At 37.2% G+C, this 18,229-nt stretch overlaps 2 protein-coding genes across 2 annotated transcripts; both read left to right on the top strand.

Moving 5' to 3' along the window:
* Window positions 1-1,749: 1,749 nt before the first annotated feature.
* On the top strand, window positions 1,750-5,026 carry LOC134795876 (lipase member H-B-like). Its single transcript, XM_063767806.1, has 3 exons — window positions 1,750-1,874; window positions 3,304-3,595; window positions 4,369-5,026. The coding sequence occupies exons 1-3, from the start codon at window positions 1,757-1,759 to the stop codon at window positions 5,024-5,026; spliced, it is 1,068 nt and encodes a 355-aa protein (XP_063623876.1). The 5' UTR covers window positions 1,750-1,756.
* Window positions 5,027-9,868: 4,842 nt separating this feature from the next.
* On the top strand, window positions 9,869-13,397 carry LOC134795612 (lipase member H-B-like). The gene is made up of 3 exons (XM_063767513.1): window positions 9,869-9,988; window positions 11,669-11,960; window positions 12,691-13,397. The coding sequence occupies exons 1-3, from the start codon at window positions 9,871-9,873 to the stop codon at window positions 13,364-13,366; spliced, it is 1,086 nt and encodes a 361-aa protein (XP_063623583.1). The 5' UTR covers window positions 9,869-9,870; the 3' UTR covers window positions 13,367-13,397.
* Window positions 13,398-18,229: the final 4,832 nt, after the last annotated feature.

Genomic DNA, 18,229 nt, shown 5'->3' with positions numbered 1-18,229 from the left:
ATGTATTTGTGTCGTCATTACAGATTGGATTTTGTATGTAAGTGTGTGAGAAGTGCGACTGTGTGCACCTTTCCCCCCGCGAAAAATGGCAGAAAGATTTGTACGGTGAGATATCGCTTGGGCCCCTCCCTTCCGATGTGTCGGAAGCCGGTGTTGCTCGAAGATTACAGTCAATGAGGTTGTCTATTATGTCTATGTTGCTCTAAGAAATATGTCATACATTGATGACGTCAATTCTTAGCTCGCTTCTGATTCGCGTTTCAGTCAAAATGGCCGATTAAAGAATTTTGCAGTTTTATTTTATTGAATTTATTTATTTTATTTATTTATTGGTATATTTATTAATATATTAATAATCCTAATGTTTATACTGAGATTGGGCCATTTTTTAGAATCGTATTTACGTATATGTTTCTTTGAAACCATTATTTCCATGATTCTTTGTTACTGTCATCAGGCCAATTGTAAAGTTACCTTGCAGACCTCGCATCTAAATATATTTGGTCATGATATTTTGAGTTTTATTCACCAGTACTAGAGTTCACTTTTATTAGCGATTTCATCAAGATGAGTCTTTATTGAATTATTGAATTATATTGGAGTGATATAAAGTTAGAATGTAACTGTGAGATCCTCGTATTTCAGCCCGTACAAGATTAGAACACTGAGCTTTATTGCTTAATATAAAAGTCCAGTTTTAAATAATTGACCTGATTATGATACGTTATGAATAAAGTTCTTTGGTGAATAACATTGTCCGCAACACATGACATAAGTCACGCAAGCGCCCTGCGCCGCCTACATGAAACAGCAGGCTCAGGCATACATTTTCGCCGTGCGGTAGAAAGAGAGGAGAGACGCCTTACGCGTTACGTGTTACGCTGTCCCGAGTTTATCATTTTTTCCCCACCTCAAAAAGTGCTCAGCGCTCAGTTTTCACTTCAAAAACCTAACCTAGGGTGCCGCCGGCAGCGGGGCAGGGCCCAAGCTGCCGGTGGTCAGGGCCGCAGAGTGAGGAACCGACGTACTATACGCGCCGTGTCCAAAATTACCGCCTTCTGCATCTGACCCTTGATCCAACCACCCAGCGAGAGTCTCTCTAGGTGTTGGTCGAGACTCTTCGCTATGAGACCGTTCACTGACACGACTATAGGAACAATGATCGTCGAGTCAACATCCCACATGGTGGTTATTTCGTGAGCTAAGTCTAGGTATTACTTGCTGGACTTGTCCTTCTCGGCCTTCACGAGATTCTCATCATGGGGAATGGTGACGTCGACGAGCACGGCCCGGCGCTGCGATCGATCTATCAGCACGATGTCATTTTGCCTTATTATTATTAATCATTTATTGTCATAAGAAACACAATGAAATAGTACTGCCAAACCGCGAAGTAGTTTGATGGCAGTTAGTTTCGCTCTTGATTATAGGTACAAATGTATACATAAGCCTGCAACATAATTAATTAATTAATTCTAATTTATTCTATGCAGCCAGCAAAGACGGGTCTACTTTTTATGGGCACCTCAGGCAGGTATATAATTCGTGACGTAACTTATATAAAAAGTAAATCGTCTTGATCACTCACATTAGATCACGACCACGGCCACCACCCATCCACCCGGAAAAAAATATTTTCTCAATTTCTTTAATGTTTTAAAAAATATAAAACAGAAAACCAAAATTGGTGAGATTTCAAAGGAGACCAAAACATGGCTTGCTAAGCTTTGAGATAATGTATGAACATCTTGTAAAAATGGATCTGACCCGTGAGGTGTTAAGGACATACTTTGTAGTGTTTATGGTCGTGTCCGTGGCGGCGGTGGAAAATTTTAGAGAAATCGAAGGTTACCCATTTGGATTGCTTCCCGACTGTAAGTACCTATTTAACGTTACCTAAGTTTGTATCTGAATAAATAATTATTTGGGACCAAATCTTATACAGATCGACCTAGCCCCAAACTAAGCAAAGCTTGTACAGAATGTACAGTAGTGAGTCGCAATCAGATGTATCGGAGCGGCCAAGGCGCTCACAAATATCTGAACACGCCTCTATTGTCGAGGCGTTAGAGTGCGTGATCAGATGTTTTCGAGCAACTTGGCCGCTCCGATATATCTGATGGCGACTGTACTATGGGTATAACTAGGCGACGATATAAATACTTACATAGATGACATTCATAACTCAGGAACAAAATAAATATTCGCGATGAACACACAAAAATGCCTTTACCGGATTTCGAGCCCGGACCTCCTGCTTCGTCGGAAGTCGAAGAACCGTCTGAGTAAAGTAGCGGGGTACATAACGGCCTCCTAGCCTATAGTCTGTATCTTTAGGTATTCAAAAAAAATTAAACAAACAATTAGTACACTTTCGGGTAGTTATAACATTTATTGGTTAACCAACCAAATGCAAAACCGCCTGGATCTGTCACTGAACGGCCTGACTTAAACCTACATTATTTGATCATGTATTGTTTTCATCTACCCTCAACTGGCTTAAAGGACCCATTTGAGGGTAGATTTTGTTTACTTTTATTTAAATACCTAAAGATACAGAGTATAGGCTAGGAGGCCGTTATGTACCCCGCTACTTTACTCAGACGGTTCTTAACGTAGGTATATACCTATACACGTAGTGATTTCTTAATAGAATAGTATAGAAGACAGCTTATTTCACGCATCAGAATCCCTAGAGTAATTTTCTTTCGATAGCGTGACGTGGCGTACGTTAAATGTCATTTTAGGTATATCGGATTTTGAGTTTCCGAAACGTCCCGCTTGGCGCGCTGTTCAAAACCCCACACAAAAATAGACATATCGCAAACGCGAACACTCGACACAGTATTGAATGAAATTTACACTAGGCTAGGGGTTCTGTCAGGGGTTCTGATTGTTTACCACGACGTGAAACGTCTGAGTTTAAAAGTAGATAGAATAGATTCAATCTTTTTAGTACGTATTTCAAGTCGTAAATTTTTAAATAGAATGATTATTGTGTATTATTGAGGACGCTACTATTCACTCATTTTTGCTTTAAAAAAAGATTATGTTGAATCACATACATCTTTTCTAATTTCCTCTTTAATTTTTACTCACTTCGTCACATGAAATTCATTTAGAACCAAAATTTCACGAAGTACCTGCTTAAGTAAATAAATTTCGTGTCAAAAAATCATAAGTTAACTTGAAGTCATATGATTGAGATATATTATTTAGAACTAATGTTTTTATTTTAAAAAATCTTAAAAAGTAGAAATGCTTCTTAGTTTCGATTCACACATTCTAACTCATTAATTACAGGTCCAAACTCAGACAAGCCCGCTGCCATCAAACCGAGAAGCCTAAAAAAGCTCTACATGAAAGTGATGAACAAAGACCACAGACTAACAAGATCATACGATTATTACCACATAGAGAACCTAGCCAGGAACCAGGACATAGACTTTAGTAAGAAGACTTTTTTATACTGTGGCGGTTACTTAGATTCTACTACCTGGCCTTTTGGAAGAGAACTAGGGAGAGTATATAAGGATTTGGGATATAATGTGCTGTTGTTGGATACATTGGAGTTTACAGCACGGGTATATCCAATGTAAGTATTTACCTATGCAATGTAAATAATGTAAAACTATACGTTATACCTACTATACGCCTGTAATATACTTATTCCTAAAAAGGCTAAATTCTCATGACGAAAATGATTGTCTAGACTATATTTAATAACCATATTAATGACGAAATGCAGTTGGCTCTTTTTGCGTCCAAAAGGCAATCTGCAATATTATAGTGATATATCTTAAGGACGACAAAATTTGGACTGCTTATTACCATACTTATTCCTAAAAAGGCTAAATTCTCATGACGAAAATGATTGTCTAGACTATATTTAATAACCATATTAATGACGAAATGCAGTTGGCTCTTTTTGCGTCCAAAAGGCAATCTGCAATATTATAGTGATATATCTTAAGGACGACAAAATTTGGACTGCTTATTACCATACTTATTCCTAAAAAGGCTAAATTCTCATGACGAAAATGATTGTCTAGACTATATTTAATAACCATATTAATGACGAAATGCAGTTGGCTCTTTTTGCGTCCAAAAGGCAATCTGCAATATTATAGTGATATATCTTAAGGACGACAAAATTTGGACTGCTTTATTACTAACGACTAACGGACGGTACTGCTTTAGTAATAGGATCTCAAAATGGGACACTTTGGTCACGAAAGTCTGGAAAGCGTAGTTACTTATTGTACGTCGTAGAAATTATTGTATTCCGCAATTTCCGCAAAATCAAGGTAACTTGATAATATTTGTCACAAAAAGTTTATATCTATATTATTATTTTTAATATTTCAGAGCCTCGCGCGTAATGCGTCCAATTGGCAAGCACGTAGCCGAAATGCTGGTCAATCTAACAGCACACGGCCTCGACCCAAAAAAGCTGGAGCTGGTCGGTCTAAGCCTCGGCGCCCACACCATGAGCTTCATCGCCAAGAACTACCGTCAAATAACCGGTCAAAACATCTCCTCACTCACTGCCCTGGATGCTGCCGGGCCTTGCTTCAGACAGGCAGCACCAGACCAAAGACTGGACCCTTCCGATGCTGACTTCGTCCGCGCGGTTGTCACTAACATGGACGGGTTCGGTATAGATCTTCCTGTCGGACATGTCATGTTCTACGCCAACGGAGGAGAATACCAGATAGGGGACATACCTTGGCTACCGTGTGACACCATTTGCAGTCATATCAGAGGATACTTAATTTGGCTGTCGGCTTTATACAACCCTGGTTCTTTCATCGGCTTCCGTTGCGATACGATGCAGCAGGTTAAAGATGGTGACTGCTACCATTTAAAGCCAATGGTTACTAATACATTAGACTTATATACTGATAGAAGTAAACCAGGAATCTATTATTTTCGGACGACTAACTTGTACCCGTATGCTATGGGGAAGAGAGGGTTGAAGAAAGAAAAGCAGGGAATGTTCCATGTTTCCATTTCCACATCTTGAAATGATGATTTTCAAGTGAAATAAGCTGATTGAATGGGAAAAAACTGATATTGTGTTAATGTAAGATATACTTGTTACGCTTAATGGCTGACGTGACGTGTTCTTTGGAAATAATATGCTATAAGTAGTCAAAATATAGTATAAAAGTATCCAGAAACAAAGTAAACTAACGTTGTATTGGGTAACTGGATGTGTATGATTTTAATAAGAATAATTGTACTCGTACTTTTTTAACTTGAAGTTGATTTTAATTCTCTGGATTCTCATATTCTTCTCATATTATAAATTTCTACTAATAAAATCTACACCATTAAAATAAATTTTTAAAACTGCTATCAGTTTACTTTTAATCTGGATACCACTATAAAATAAGTTATAAATGTTATAATCGTTCAATTCAATATTCGTGATGTGATATTCATTATAGTTAGGTACATACCTATTATATAAATTTATCTACTATGTCTGCTTAGTGCTTACTATGGCTTGATTGATATTTAAAGATAATTGTTGAGACTCTGGGTCCTTGGTCATCCGACATGAAGACTTATGAGGGCCTTTTCGGCGCGGCTGGTCGGTTCCACAGGGGACCGTAGGGCTGGCGCGTACCTCTCAGCGTATCGCCCGAGCGGTACCTCTGTACGGTTTAAGGTAACGCCGCTAGTGTAATGGGGTCCATGCCGCAAGCCGAACTGATGGACGGGGCCTTTTTTTTATGATTGGGTACTTTATAGGTTAATTTAATTTTTATACTGTATTTATAGGTCCTAATTTATTTAATTTTAAATTACTTAATTCTTTCCGGTTATAATAAATATAATTGTAAAATTCAATTTTGAAATACTTATTTTTGTTCTATAAAAAATATTTACCTGAATATTTTAGGTACAAAAAAATAAAATATGTTGATGTTAAAAAACAAATCATTCAATATTTTGACAGCTGTCATTAGCTTTGATCAGCTGTCAACTGTACATAAATACTGAAAAATAAACGATGAAATTGAAATAACTAACCGAATATGAAACCTTTGGAACATTATTGTTTAGATACGTTTTGACAATTAAGTAAAGGTGATTTTTTTAATTGAGGTTTTTAAACCCATCAAAAATGAAAACTCAATTAATTCAAACGTCAAGATAAAATAAGTTTTAATTTGTTTTGAAAAATAGGTAGCCAATCATTGCTATATATAAACAACAGTTTTTTTTTTTACTATGCCAGAATAACGAAACCAAATTATATCGTATTATAATCTGTTACCTACAAAAAATACGATTATTTATAATACGATTTTTTTTTGTCTATGTTATTACACGCATACATACATTACATATGTATACATATATACATATATGAGAAATTTAAAAGGAATAAAATAGATAAGTGCCTAATTTAAACTTGGAAAATTACGAAGTTGTTTGAAATTGTATTTATTTCGTTAGTTTCTGTGACTGCAGCGGAATATTCAAGAGATGCTGAAGGCCTTGCCGAAGGATTTATTCCAGACTGTAAGTTACTCAATATTTTTTTATTCGAATTAGTCTGTTATGCAATGACATGTGGCTTTAAAATTTTGTTTCACGAAAACTAGAAAATATTGATTAGTTTTTACAGTTTGTGTTACTTGTATGAAGAACTTGAAACGTTTTATTATTATTCATAATTTTATATAATTGACGTCGACTGTACTTAGACAAATGGTCTAAAGGTATTTCACCCTTATTATTGTAAATAATCTATTAAGTTTTATATAAGTTTTGTACCTAAAAGTTTCTAAAAACAGTGTCTGTGGCACTTAGGTCCCGGTTCATCAAAACCAGCCATAATAAGGCCGCCAAGTTTGAAGAAACTCATCATTTCCGTGATCGGAAAACATGGAAACATAACAGGATCTTACAACTACTACCACATGCATAATTTAGCCAAAATCCGTGACTTAGATTTTAGAAAGAAGACATTCATGTATGTTGGCGGGTATTTAGATTCGATTCGACGACGTGGCAGTCTGGACGATTTTTGGGCCAAGTATATAAGAAGAATGAAGATAATGCACTTATACTGGAAACGTTGAAGTTTACAGCTACTATTGATCCTATGTAAGCAAATATATTTAATGAATAGGCCTGTCGAAACCGTTAATCTAACACGAATCTACAACCATAACATGACAATATATTTAATTGTTTGTATGCCGAACAATTTTGTATTAAGGATAAACTATACATTTAACTATATACATAATGTTTGGTTTTTTGTCAATTAACATAAAATGTATCTGTTTCAGCGCCGTCCGCCACATGTACCCAATCGGAAAACACGTAGCAGAAATGTTGGTAACTCTAAAAGATTACGATCTCGACCCCAAGAGATCACCAGCAAAAACATTTCCCTACTCATTGGCTTGGACCCTGCTGGACCCTGTTACAGACAATTAGGCCCTAAGTACAGACTAGACCCTTCCGACGCCGATTTCGTCATGAGTGTCGCTACAAATATGGACGGTCTTGGCATTGGAGTCCCTGTTGGAACTGCGACGTTCTACGTCAACGGAGGAGAGTACCAACCAGACCACATTCCTTTATTACCTTTCGGTGCCTTCTGCAGCCACTTGTGGGCTTTAATCTTTTGGATATCAGCTTTATACAACCCAGGGATTTTCGTGGGCGTTAATTGTGAGTCTGTAGACCCGGCCAGGAATGGTTTGTGCTATAATAATACCCTAGTAATAACGAACAATATGGATATGACCGTGGTTGTAACTAAACCTGGTATTTATTACGTGCCCACGACAAGCGGGCATCCGTATGGTGTAGGGATGAAGGGTTTGAAGATGTGGATGAAAACTAAGGCGCGGTTAGAACGGTTAAAGTCACGCAAATATAAACATTAATTTACGTTTGGATTTGGTATTTTTTGAAAACCTCTCTCTTCTTCCGGCATTTTGCCACGGCTCATGAGAGCCTGGGGTCTGCTTGACAACTAATCCCATGATTTGACGTAGGGACTAGTTTTTACGAAAGCGATTGCCATCTGACCTTCCAATCCAGAGGGGAAACTAGGCCTTATTGGGATTAGTCCGGTTTCCTCACGATGTTTTCTTTCACCGAAAAGCGACTAGCAAATATCGAATGATATTTCGTACATAAGTTCAGAAAAACTCATTGGTACGAACCGGGGTTTGAACCCGCGACCTCCGGATTGAAAGTCGCACGCTCTTACCGCTAGGCCACCAGCGCTTCTAATTCAATCATAGACGTCTCATTTCAATCATAGACAGAGAGAATAATACTATCTTTGTCTTACACTAGTACTAGCACCCAAAGGAAAAGGCTGAATATAGTTTTACTGGTTCCTACTGACTGACAAATTGGTTTGACCAACTAATATAGTAAATAAACTAACTCATGTAGGTACATGTACAAATTGGTAAAATAGAACAATATCGAATATAACCGATGTGTTATTTTTATGCTTAACGGTCTAAGGGGTCATCCATTAATTACGTCACACGTTTAGGGGGAAATGTGACATGTTGTGACAAGGGGAAGGGGGGAGTCACAAACTTTCTGACTTCACTTTAACTTATTTGAGTAAATTATTTAATTCGCTGTATAATTAAATAACAAGGTTTTTTGAACGATAATCGTTTTTATTCGTTTAATTTTCTTTCCTAATCAGTTTTGGGTTATACATTTACTAATATTGCTTTGTTTCTATAATATTTTGTTAAAGTTTGGCGCACGTTTGGTGTACGTTTCTTGCATTGACGGTCAGTCCAAAGTCGCCATGCCGAAATGGAAATCCACGATTAGGATGCCGTTTAAAAAACATTGTACGTTTTTGACATTCACGGACCGATTTTGGAGTGCAGCCATGCTATTTGGACTGATGGAAGGCTCGTCAGTGGCCATCTTTAGAAACACACTATACTAATCTCCGTCACTTATTTACCAAGAAAACATGATTTCATGGCATTGACAGCGCTTACTGATAAGCTTAAACGGTGCATGAATCACTTAATCAAATAATGAGTATTTCCTTCAAGAAAGGCCTATCGGCCATCTTTGTTTACGGCCGTGGGGCTTTTTGGTCCACGCAGGACGCATCCTTATAAAAAGTCGGCCTGTGTCAAACGTTCGCTGATTAGTCCCTTAGTGTTGCGGTTTTAACCACGTTTTTGACCAGTTAAAAACAATATTGTAATTCCTAAGCAAAAACGGCCGTTTAGATTAGTGATGTTTAAATTAGTGATGCTCGTAACCTAGTGCCGCGGGACTTGCGAGAGTATTTAAGGAAAGAAAATTTCGTGTTACTTGAAAAAGTTTGAAAAACATCTAGTTCCGTTGAGGCAAAAGGTAGAAGGATCAATTCTGGGCACTAACTTTTGTATTTTGCCTTATTAATTTATTTTCATAAGAAATACAATGAAATAGTACTGCCTATATGCCTGCAACATAATGAAAGGGCAATAAAACTAAGCCTTGTCATATTTTCTTTGTTAGGTAAAATAAATAATATTAGTTGCCCTAATTAATTAATTAATTCTAATTTATTATATTTTGCCAGCAAAAACGGGTCCACTTTTTATGGGCACCTCAAGGCAGGTTTTATGGGAGGCCTCTTACAACGTAGTAATTAATAATTCATGACGTCACACGACGACGTATATAATAAGTAAATCATCTTGATTACTCACATGAGAACATCACGGTCAAGGCCACCACCCATCCACCCGGAGAAGTATTTATATAAAACGAAAAGCGAAATTGGTCAGATTTCAAAGGAGACAAAAACATGGCTGGGTAAGCTTTGAGATAACGGTGTATGAACATCTTGTAAAAATGAATCTGACCCTTGAGGTGTTCCAGACATACTTTGTAGTGTTTATGGGCGTGTCCGTGGCGGCGGTGGAATATTTTAGAGAACTCGAAGGCTACCCAATTGGATTGCTTCCCGACTGTAAGTACCTATTTAACATGTCTTATGTTCTTTGTAAATATGTCTTATATTTTCTGATTTGCATGCCTTCTGGCTAAATGCGCTGATACCCACATTCTATTGTATATGACAACATCTAATATGTACGTGCATTTTTAGCAAATAAAATTTTGAATTTGAATTTGAATTTGAATTTAACCTTACCTAAGTTTGTATCTAACTAAATAATTATTTGAGGACAAATCTTATACAGATCGACCTAGCTCCAAACTAAGCGAAGCTTGTACAGAATGTAAAGTCGTGAGTCCTTTAAAACATCACGCCAATACAGGCGTGTTCAGATATTTTTGAGCACCTTGGCCGCTCCGATATATCTGATGGCGACTGTACTATGAGTATAACTATGCGATGATAAAAGTGACATACATACATAGGTGACATCCATAACTCAGGAACAAAATAAATATTCGCGATGAACACACAAAAATGCCTTTACCGGATTTCGAGCCCGGACCTCCTGCTTCGTCGGAGTCGGAAGTCACTATAGACCGCGAGCCAGGAGCAGATTTCCATGACCAATCGCCTCCCGGGTGATAATTCGTATAGTGGTTAACGGCTATGTATAACCCTCATGGACGTCAGCTGCCGCTCCGTTGGTGAGTTGAGGAATGGCAGCCAACGAAACATGTAAAAAAATTAAATAAATTTTGTCATCGCCTCCCGTTTGATACTTGGTCTGATGATAGTTTAGATGTTATTATAAATAAAAAACACCGTCAGCTGGTTGTATAGCGGTGGAAAGACCGTCAGCTACTTGCATAAACATGTAAGAAATAAGCGCTTTACCCTTTTTATTATAGTAATAACTAAATCATGAAACTTTGCATGTATCATTTTATCAGGCGTTTCAACAAACGTCTTACGGATTTGCGGACATTAAATGTTAAGTTTGGCGAGGAATGTAATTTGTTATAAAGTTGTTGTGTACTTTATGATTAAGTAAATTAAAAAAACATATATCCCGCTACTTTACTCAGACGGTTGTTAGCGTATACACGCAGTGATTTCTCAATAGAAGACAGCTTATTTCACCCGTCAGAACTCCTAGAGTAAATTTCATTCGATAGCGTGACGTGGCGTTAAATGTCATTTTATATAGGATTTTGAGTTTCCAAAATGTCCCGCTTGGCGCGCTGTTCAAAATCCCACACAAAAATAGACATAATGCAAACGCGAACGCTCGTCACACTATTGAATGCTTATATACTTATGTAGGTATATTTCGTGAATTTTGTTTCAAAATGAACTTCATGTGACGAAGTGAGTGAAAATTAAAGAGAAAATTAGAAAAGAAGTATGTGATTCAACATATTCAACATAATCTTTTGTTAAAGCAAAAATCAGTGGATAGTAGCGTCCTCAATAATACACAATAATCATACAATTTTAAAATTTATGACTTGAAATACTAAAAAAAGATTGAATCTATTGTATCTACTTTTAAACTCAGACGTTTCACGTCGCAGTAAACAATCAGAACTCCACACAGAACCCCTAGCGTCGTGTCAAAACATTATAAGTTGACTTGAAGTCAATGATATTTATATGATTGAGATATATTATTTAGAACTAATGTTCATATTTAAAAAAATCTAAAAAAGTGCTAGTTTCGATTCACACATTCTAACTCATTAATTACAGGTCCAAACTCAGACAAACCCGCTGCCATCACACCGAGAAGCCTAAAAAAGCTCTACATGAAAGTGATGAACAAAGACCACAGACTAACAAGATCATACGATTATTACCACATAGGGAACCTACCCAAGAACCAGGACATAGACTTTAGTAAGAAGACTTTTTTATACTGTGGCGGTTACTTAGATTCTACTAGCTGGCCTTTTGGGAGTGAACTAGGGAGGGTATATAAGGATTTGGGATATAATGTGCTGTTGTTGGATACATTGGAGTTTACAGCACGGTTATATCCAATGTAAGTACCTATGCAATGTTTATAATGTAAAACTATACGTTATACCTACTATACGCCTGTAATTTACGTCCTAAAAAAGCTAAATTCTCATGACGAAAATGATTGTCTAGACTATATTTAATAACCTTATTAATGACGAAATGCAGTTGGCTCTTTTTGCGTCCAAAAGGCAATCTGCAATAGTGATATATCTTAAGGACGTCAAAATTTGGACTGCTTATTACCTTACATGGTCGACCAGACTAACGGACGTTATACTTGATGATGCTCTCCTGACCGATTTCGGCCCCAGCGACTGTGTGCTCTGGACTAGGCAATTTTTAGCTCATGTTATTAGAGTGTAGCTGATCCACTCTCTGATGCGCTCTTAGGTGGCTCACGTACCCTATCTTCTTGCTAAATACTACACTACTAAACTACTTTAGTAATAGCAGGCGTGGCTCACTCCGCGTTTTCGTCGCTTTGCTACAGGTAGCTAAAAGTACATCCATTCCACACCATTTTTGGTGGGTAGCCATAAGCCACGCGTGGCGCTATCGCCACCTAGCGGCCATATCTGTCCTGATCGTAACAGACGCGTTTTGTTAGAGAGTGAGTCTTCTGTACCTAGTACTATTATTTATTCTGTGGTAATACGATCTCAATGGCACACTTTGGTCACGGAAGAAGGTAACTTGAAAATATATGTCACAAAACGTTTATATCTATAGTATTATTTTTAATATTTCAGAGCCTCGCGCGTAATGCGTCCAATTGGCAAGCACGTAGCCGAAATGCTGGTCAAGCTAACAGCACTCGGCCTCGACCCAAAAAAGCTGGAGCTGGTCGGTCTAAGCCTCGGCGCCCACACCATGAGCTTCATCGCCAAGAACTACCGCCAAATAACCGGTCAAAACATTTCCTCACTCACTGCCCTGGATGCTGCCGGGCCTTGCTTCAGACAGGCAGCACCAGACCAAAGACTGGACCCTTCTGATGCTGACTTCGTCCGCACGGTTGTCACTAACATGGACGGGTTCGGTATAGATCTTCCTGTCGGACATGTCATGTTCTACGCCAACGGAGGAGAATACCAGATAGGGGACATACCTTGGCTACCGTGTGATACTATTTGCAGTCATATCAGAGGATACTTACTTTGGCTATCAGCTTTATACAACCCTGGTTCTTTCATCGGCGTCCGTTGCGATACGATGCAGCAGGCTAGAGATGGTGACTGCTACCATTTAAAGCCAATGGTTACTAATACATTAGACTTATATACTGATAGAAGTAAACCAGGAATCTATTATTTTCGGACGACTAACTTGTACCCGTATGCTATGGGGAAGAGAGGGTTGGAGAAAGAAAAGCCGGGAATGTTCCATGTTTCCACATCTTTAAATGATGTTTTTCAAGTGAAATAAGTTAATTGAATGAGAAAAAACGAATACTGTGTTAATGTAAGATATACTTGTTACGCTTAATGGCTGACGTGACGTGTTCTTTGAAAATAATATGCTATAAGTAGTCAAAATAAATTATAAAAGTATCCAAACAGAGTAAACTAGCGTTGTATTGGGCAACTGGAATCTGTGTATGATTTTAATAAGAATATTACTTTTTTGTATTACTCTTATTTTTATAATTTAAAGTTCATTTTAATTCCCTGGATCTGCAACTTCTCATATTATACATTTCTACTAATAAAATCTACACCATTAAAATAAAATTTTAAAACTGCTATCAGTTTACTTTTAACTGGATACCACTATAAAATAAGTTATAATCGTTCAATTCAATATTTGTGATGTTGATATTCATTATAGTTAAGTACTTATTATATACATTGTATCTACTATGTCTGCTTAGTGCTTACTATGATGGCTTGACTGATATTTAAAGATAATAGGGTGTTATACTGTGTTATGCATGAAACAAAGCACCAGATAATTATTAGAAAAACACAGATAGGAGTTATTTTAAACACAAGTTCTAGTTAATAAATCGGCTAGAAATATAAAAAGGAGGTGAGTTGACCGTGACGTCACGATGTAATGTTTCATATAAATTCCATATTAGCAAATCGTTTTGACAGTTCTAAAAAAGTAACTGATTTGACTAATAGGAAAATACCCTATTGTTGAGACTTGGTCCTTGATCATCCGACTATTATGAGGGCCTTGTCGGCTCGGCTGGTCTATTCCACAGGGGACCGACCGTAGGGCTGGCGCGTACCTCTCAGCGTATCGCCCTAGCATCGCGGTACAGAGAGGTAACGCCGCCAGTGTAATGGGGCCATGGGGCCCATGCCGCAAGCCGAACTGTTGGACGGGCATTTTTTTTATGATTGGGTACTTTATAGGTTAATTTAATTTTTATACTGTATTTATAGGTACTAATTTATTTAATTTTAAATAACTTTATTCTTGCCTGTTACAATAAAGATAATTGTAAAAATCATTTTTGAAATGCTTATTTTTTGTTCTGTAAAAAATATTTATCTGACTATTTTAGGTGCAAAAAATATAATACCTTTGTTGATGTTAAACAAAAAAACCATTCAATCTTGTTGACAGCTGTCATTACCTTTGAACAGCTGTCAACTGTACATAAATACTGAAAAACAAACGGTGAAATTGAAATAACTATCCGAATATTAACCTTTCGAACACTTGGAACATTATTGTTTACATACTTATGTTTTGACAATTAATAAAAGGTGACTTTTTAATTGAGGTTTTTAAACCCATCAAAAACGACAACTCAATTAATTCAAACGTCAAGGTAAAAGAAGTTTTAATTTGTTTTCAAAAATACGTAGGTATATAGTCAATCATTTCTTATATAAACAACAGATTTTTTTTACTATGCCAGAATAACGAAACCAAATTATATCGTAATGATGTCTGTTAAGTACAAAAAATACGATTATTTATAATACGAATATTTTTTTATTATTTATAATATTGTTTATGTTATTACTTACATACATACATGAAAAATTTGAAAGGAAGAAAATAGATAGGTGCCTAATTTAAACTTGAAAAATGACGATCTTGGTTGAAATTGTATTTATTTCGCTAGTTTCTGTGACTGCAGCGGAATATTCAAGAGATGCTGAAGGCCTTACCGAAGGATTTATTCCAGACTGTAAGTTACTTAATATTTTTTTATTCCAATTAGTTTGTTATGCAATGACATGTGCCTTAAAAAGATTGTTTCACAACTAGAAAAATGAATCGTTTTTACAGTTTGTTATACTTGTATGAAGAACTTGAAACGTTTTGTTATTATTCATAATTTTATATACTTCATTATTTTTCTATCCTCTTGTACCTTATTGAGAAAGTGACAAACAAATTACCCTTTTTATTTTAATAAGGATGACCAAATACATAAATTTCTTCTTCTCCGTCGAATTACTCTTGGCAGAGCAGTCGTGGTCACTTTGAACGACGAACGATTCTACGCCAGTTCTCCCTGGCAGATGCTTCCCTGGCACATGTGTTAAGTGGGCTGTTAAATACATAAATAAATAAATTACGGTGTGTGTTTCATGCCACTGCGCCGCACCTGCGAGTAAAAAGATGGACAAGTGCACAAGCCAATTATCCGTTTTTTTCATGCCATATCGGACCTTGAAAACTCGGACTGCCGGACAGTAATAGTACATTATTGTCGAGGCTCGGAAGCAGCTACTTGCAGGCTGAGGATTCGTTTTAAACGGACGACCTTGGGAGTCCGTTTAATTGAATCCGAAGCCAGCAAGTAGCCTTCCAGCCGAGTCATATATAGTGCTTTTCTCAAAAATGGTGCAAGAAATATAAATATCATAGAAATATTTTACAAAAGCAACGTTCTTACGTATATATATTCACGGAAAAAAGTAGAAACAATTGAAAAAATTAGCTTTGCCGCCTTTTTATTTTGTTAATAAAAAAATAGAAGTGTATTTTTCTGCCGAAAATACGCCAACCTATTTGAGACAGCTATATAGTCGCGGTACTAATCATCTGTTTGGCTGTTTAATGGGCCTGTGCCTTCATTTGATATGGCCATTTCAACTTTTAAAAAGTTTGGAACTCGACAAATAATGGAATTTGTATGCAACATTGCAGTCCCAAAATCGAGACTGCAATGTTTTTAATTTTTGACTGACCATAAACTACGCGCTTCGCGACCTATTTTTTAAACGGCAAAGTCGACTTTGCCGTCCATTTTTGAGAAAAATTCATTGTAGTGCACAATCGCCCTAAAAGTTTCTAAACAGTGTCTGTGTCACTTAGGTCCAGGTGCCTCAAAACCAGCTATCATAAGGCCGACAAGTTTGAAGAAACTCATAATTTCCGTAGTCGGAAAACATGGGAACATAACAGGATCTTACAACTGCTACCACATGTATAATTTAGCCAAGAATCCTGACATAGATTTTAGCAAGAAGACATTTATGTATGTTGGTGGATATTTGGATTCGACGACGTGGCAGACTGGACGATTTTTGGGCCAAGTGTATGAGAAGAATGGATATAATGTGCTTGTACTGGAAACATTGGAGTTTACAGCTACTATTTATCCCATGTAAGTAAATAAGGAGCAAAGTTTTTTTTTTCTTTTTTATATGACGACGGTGGCAAACAAGCGTGCCTTGTATTAAGCAGCTACCGCAGCCTTTAGGCGCTTGTAACTCTAGTGCGTGTCAAAACTATTTATTATATGGCACAAAAAAATGCCAAAACATTACTTTTCTTGTTTAAGGGAGTGACCCATTATTTTTTGTTACTTGTATTATTTCCCCAGTGACGTCAAAATCAAAGATAAATACAATATTAATTCAAATACAGTTTCTCAATGGACTGTATTATGTATTTAAAAAACTTTTTAAATACATCAAACTAGTTTTTAGGGTTCCGTACCCAAAGGGTAAACCGGGACCCTATTACTAAGACTCCGCTGTCCGTTCGTCCGTCCGTCCGTCCGTCCGTCTGTCACCAGGCTGTATCTTACGAACCGTGATAGCTCGCCAGTTGAAATTTTCACAGATGATGTATTTCTGTTGCCGCTATAACAACAAATACTAAAAAAGTACGGAACCCTCGGTGGGCGAGTCCGACTCGCACTTGTCCGGTTTTTTATGTTACTGGATATTATTTCTCAATTACCTATATCTATATATTATAATTCTTGCATTTCAGCGCCGTCCGCCACATGTACCCAATCGGTAAGCACGTCGCAGAAATGTTGGTAACTCTAAAAGAGTACGGTCTCGACCCAAAACAGTTAGAACTCGTCGGCGTTAGCCTGGGAGGCCATACCATGGGTTTCATAGCCAAGAACTATCGACATATGACCGGCCAGAACATTTCAACCCTGACTGCATTAGATCCCGCTGGACCCTGCTTCAGAAACGTTCCACCAGATCAAAGACTCGATGAATCTGACGCTGATTTCGTTATGGGGGTCATCACCAACATGGACGGCTCTGGCATATCAATACGCATCGGACATGTGATGTTTTACGTCAATGGAGGAGAATTCCAGAACGGACATTATTGGTGGCTCCCCTGCGACGCTTATTGCAGTCATTTAAGATCTTACTTCCTTTGGTGGTCTGCTTTGTTGCATCCTGGTAACTTTATAGGGATTCGTTGTGATTCTGTACAGAATGCTAAGGACGGAGACTGCTTCGATGGAAAGCCTATCACAAATACAATGGATCTTTATACTAATAGAAGAAATACGGGAATCTATTACCTGCGGACGTCCAATAGATGGCCGTTTGCTTTAGGAAAGAGAGGCCTAAAGAAACCGAGAGTAGATATGTACATGCCGAGGTCTCAACAAATAGATATTCCTGATTTTTTTAAGTACATATATTCATCCATTTTGAAGTTTTATAATTAAGTACAAATCATATGTTGATACAACTTGTAAAATGGCACTATTTTATTTCAATAGCAAATCTTTCTGTGAGAGAAGAGAAAAGAAGGTAAAGTGCTTTTTTGCACGGAACTTGGGTCAGTGGACATAAAACGTATAAGCGCCACTTGCACCATCCCACTAACCCGAGGTTAACCGGTTAAACCGTTAACTTAGTGTCAAATTGTACTGGTAACCATGGTAACTCCAGGTTTAACCGGTTAACCCCGGGTTAGTGAATGATGCAAGTGGCCCTAAGTAAATTATATGCCGTTAGATGCAATTTTACATAAGTATAACAAAATAAATAATAATTATATAATTTATACAACAAAGATCAGTTATTGTTACTAACTTATAGTCTGTTCGAG

This window comes from Cydia splendana, chromosome 12 (genome assembly GCF_910591565.1).
Source record: "Cydia splendana chromosome 12, ilCydSple1.2, whole genome shotgun sequence".
NCBI lineage: Eukaryota > Metazoa > Arthropoda > Insecta > Lepidoptera > Tortricidae > Cydia > Cydia splendana.
This window is presented reverse-complemented; position numbering and strand designations above follow the sequence as displayed.

Bases quoted from the DNA above. Each gene is read 5' to 3' on its own strand.
- LOC134795612 (XM_063767513.1), top strand. From the start codon at position 9,871: ATGAATCTGACCCTTGAGGTGTTCCAGACATACTTTGTAGTGTTTATG. The intron at 9,989-11,668 runs GTAAGTACCTAT...CATTAATTACAG, and splicing joins AATTGGATTGCTTCCCGACT to GTCCAAACTCAGACAAACCC. The intron at 11,961-12,690 runs GTAAGTACCTAT...TTAATATTTCAG, and splicing joins ACAGCACGGTTATATCCAAT to AGCCTCGCGCGTAATGCGTC.
- LOC134795876 (XM_063767806.1), top strand. From the start codon at position 1,757: ATGGATCTGACCCGTGAGGTGTTAAGGACATACTTTGTAGTGTTTATG. The intron at 1,875-3,303 runs GTAAGTACCTAT...CATTAATTACAG, and splicing joins ATTTGGATTGCTTCCCGACT to GTCCAAACTCAGACAAGCCC. The intron at 3,596-4,368 runs GTAAGTATTTAC...TTAATATTTCAG, and splicing joins ACAGCACGGGTATATCCAAT to AGCCTCGCGCGTAATGCGTC.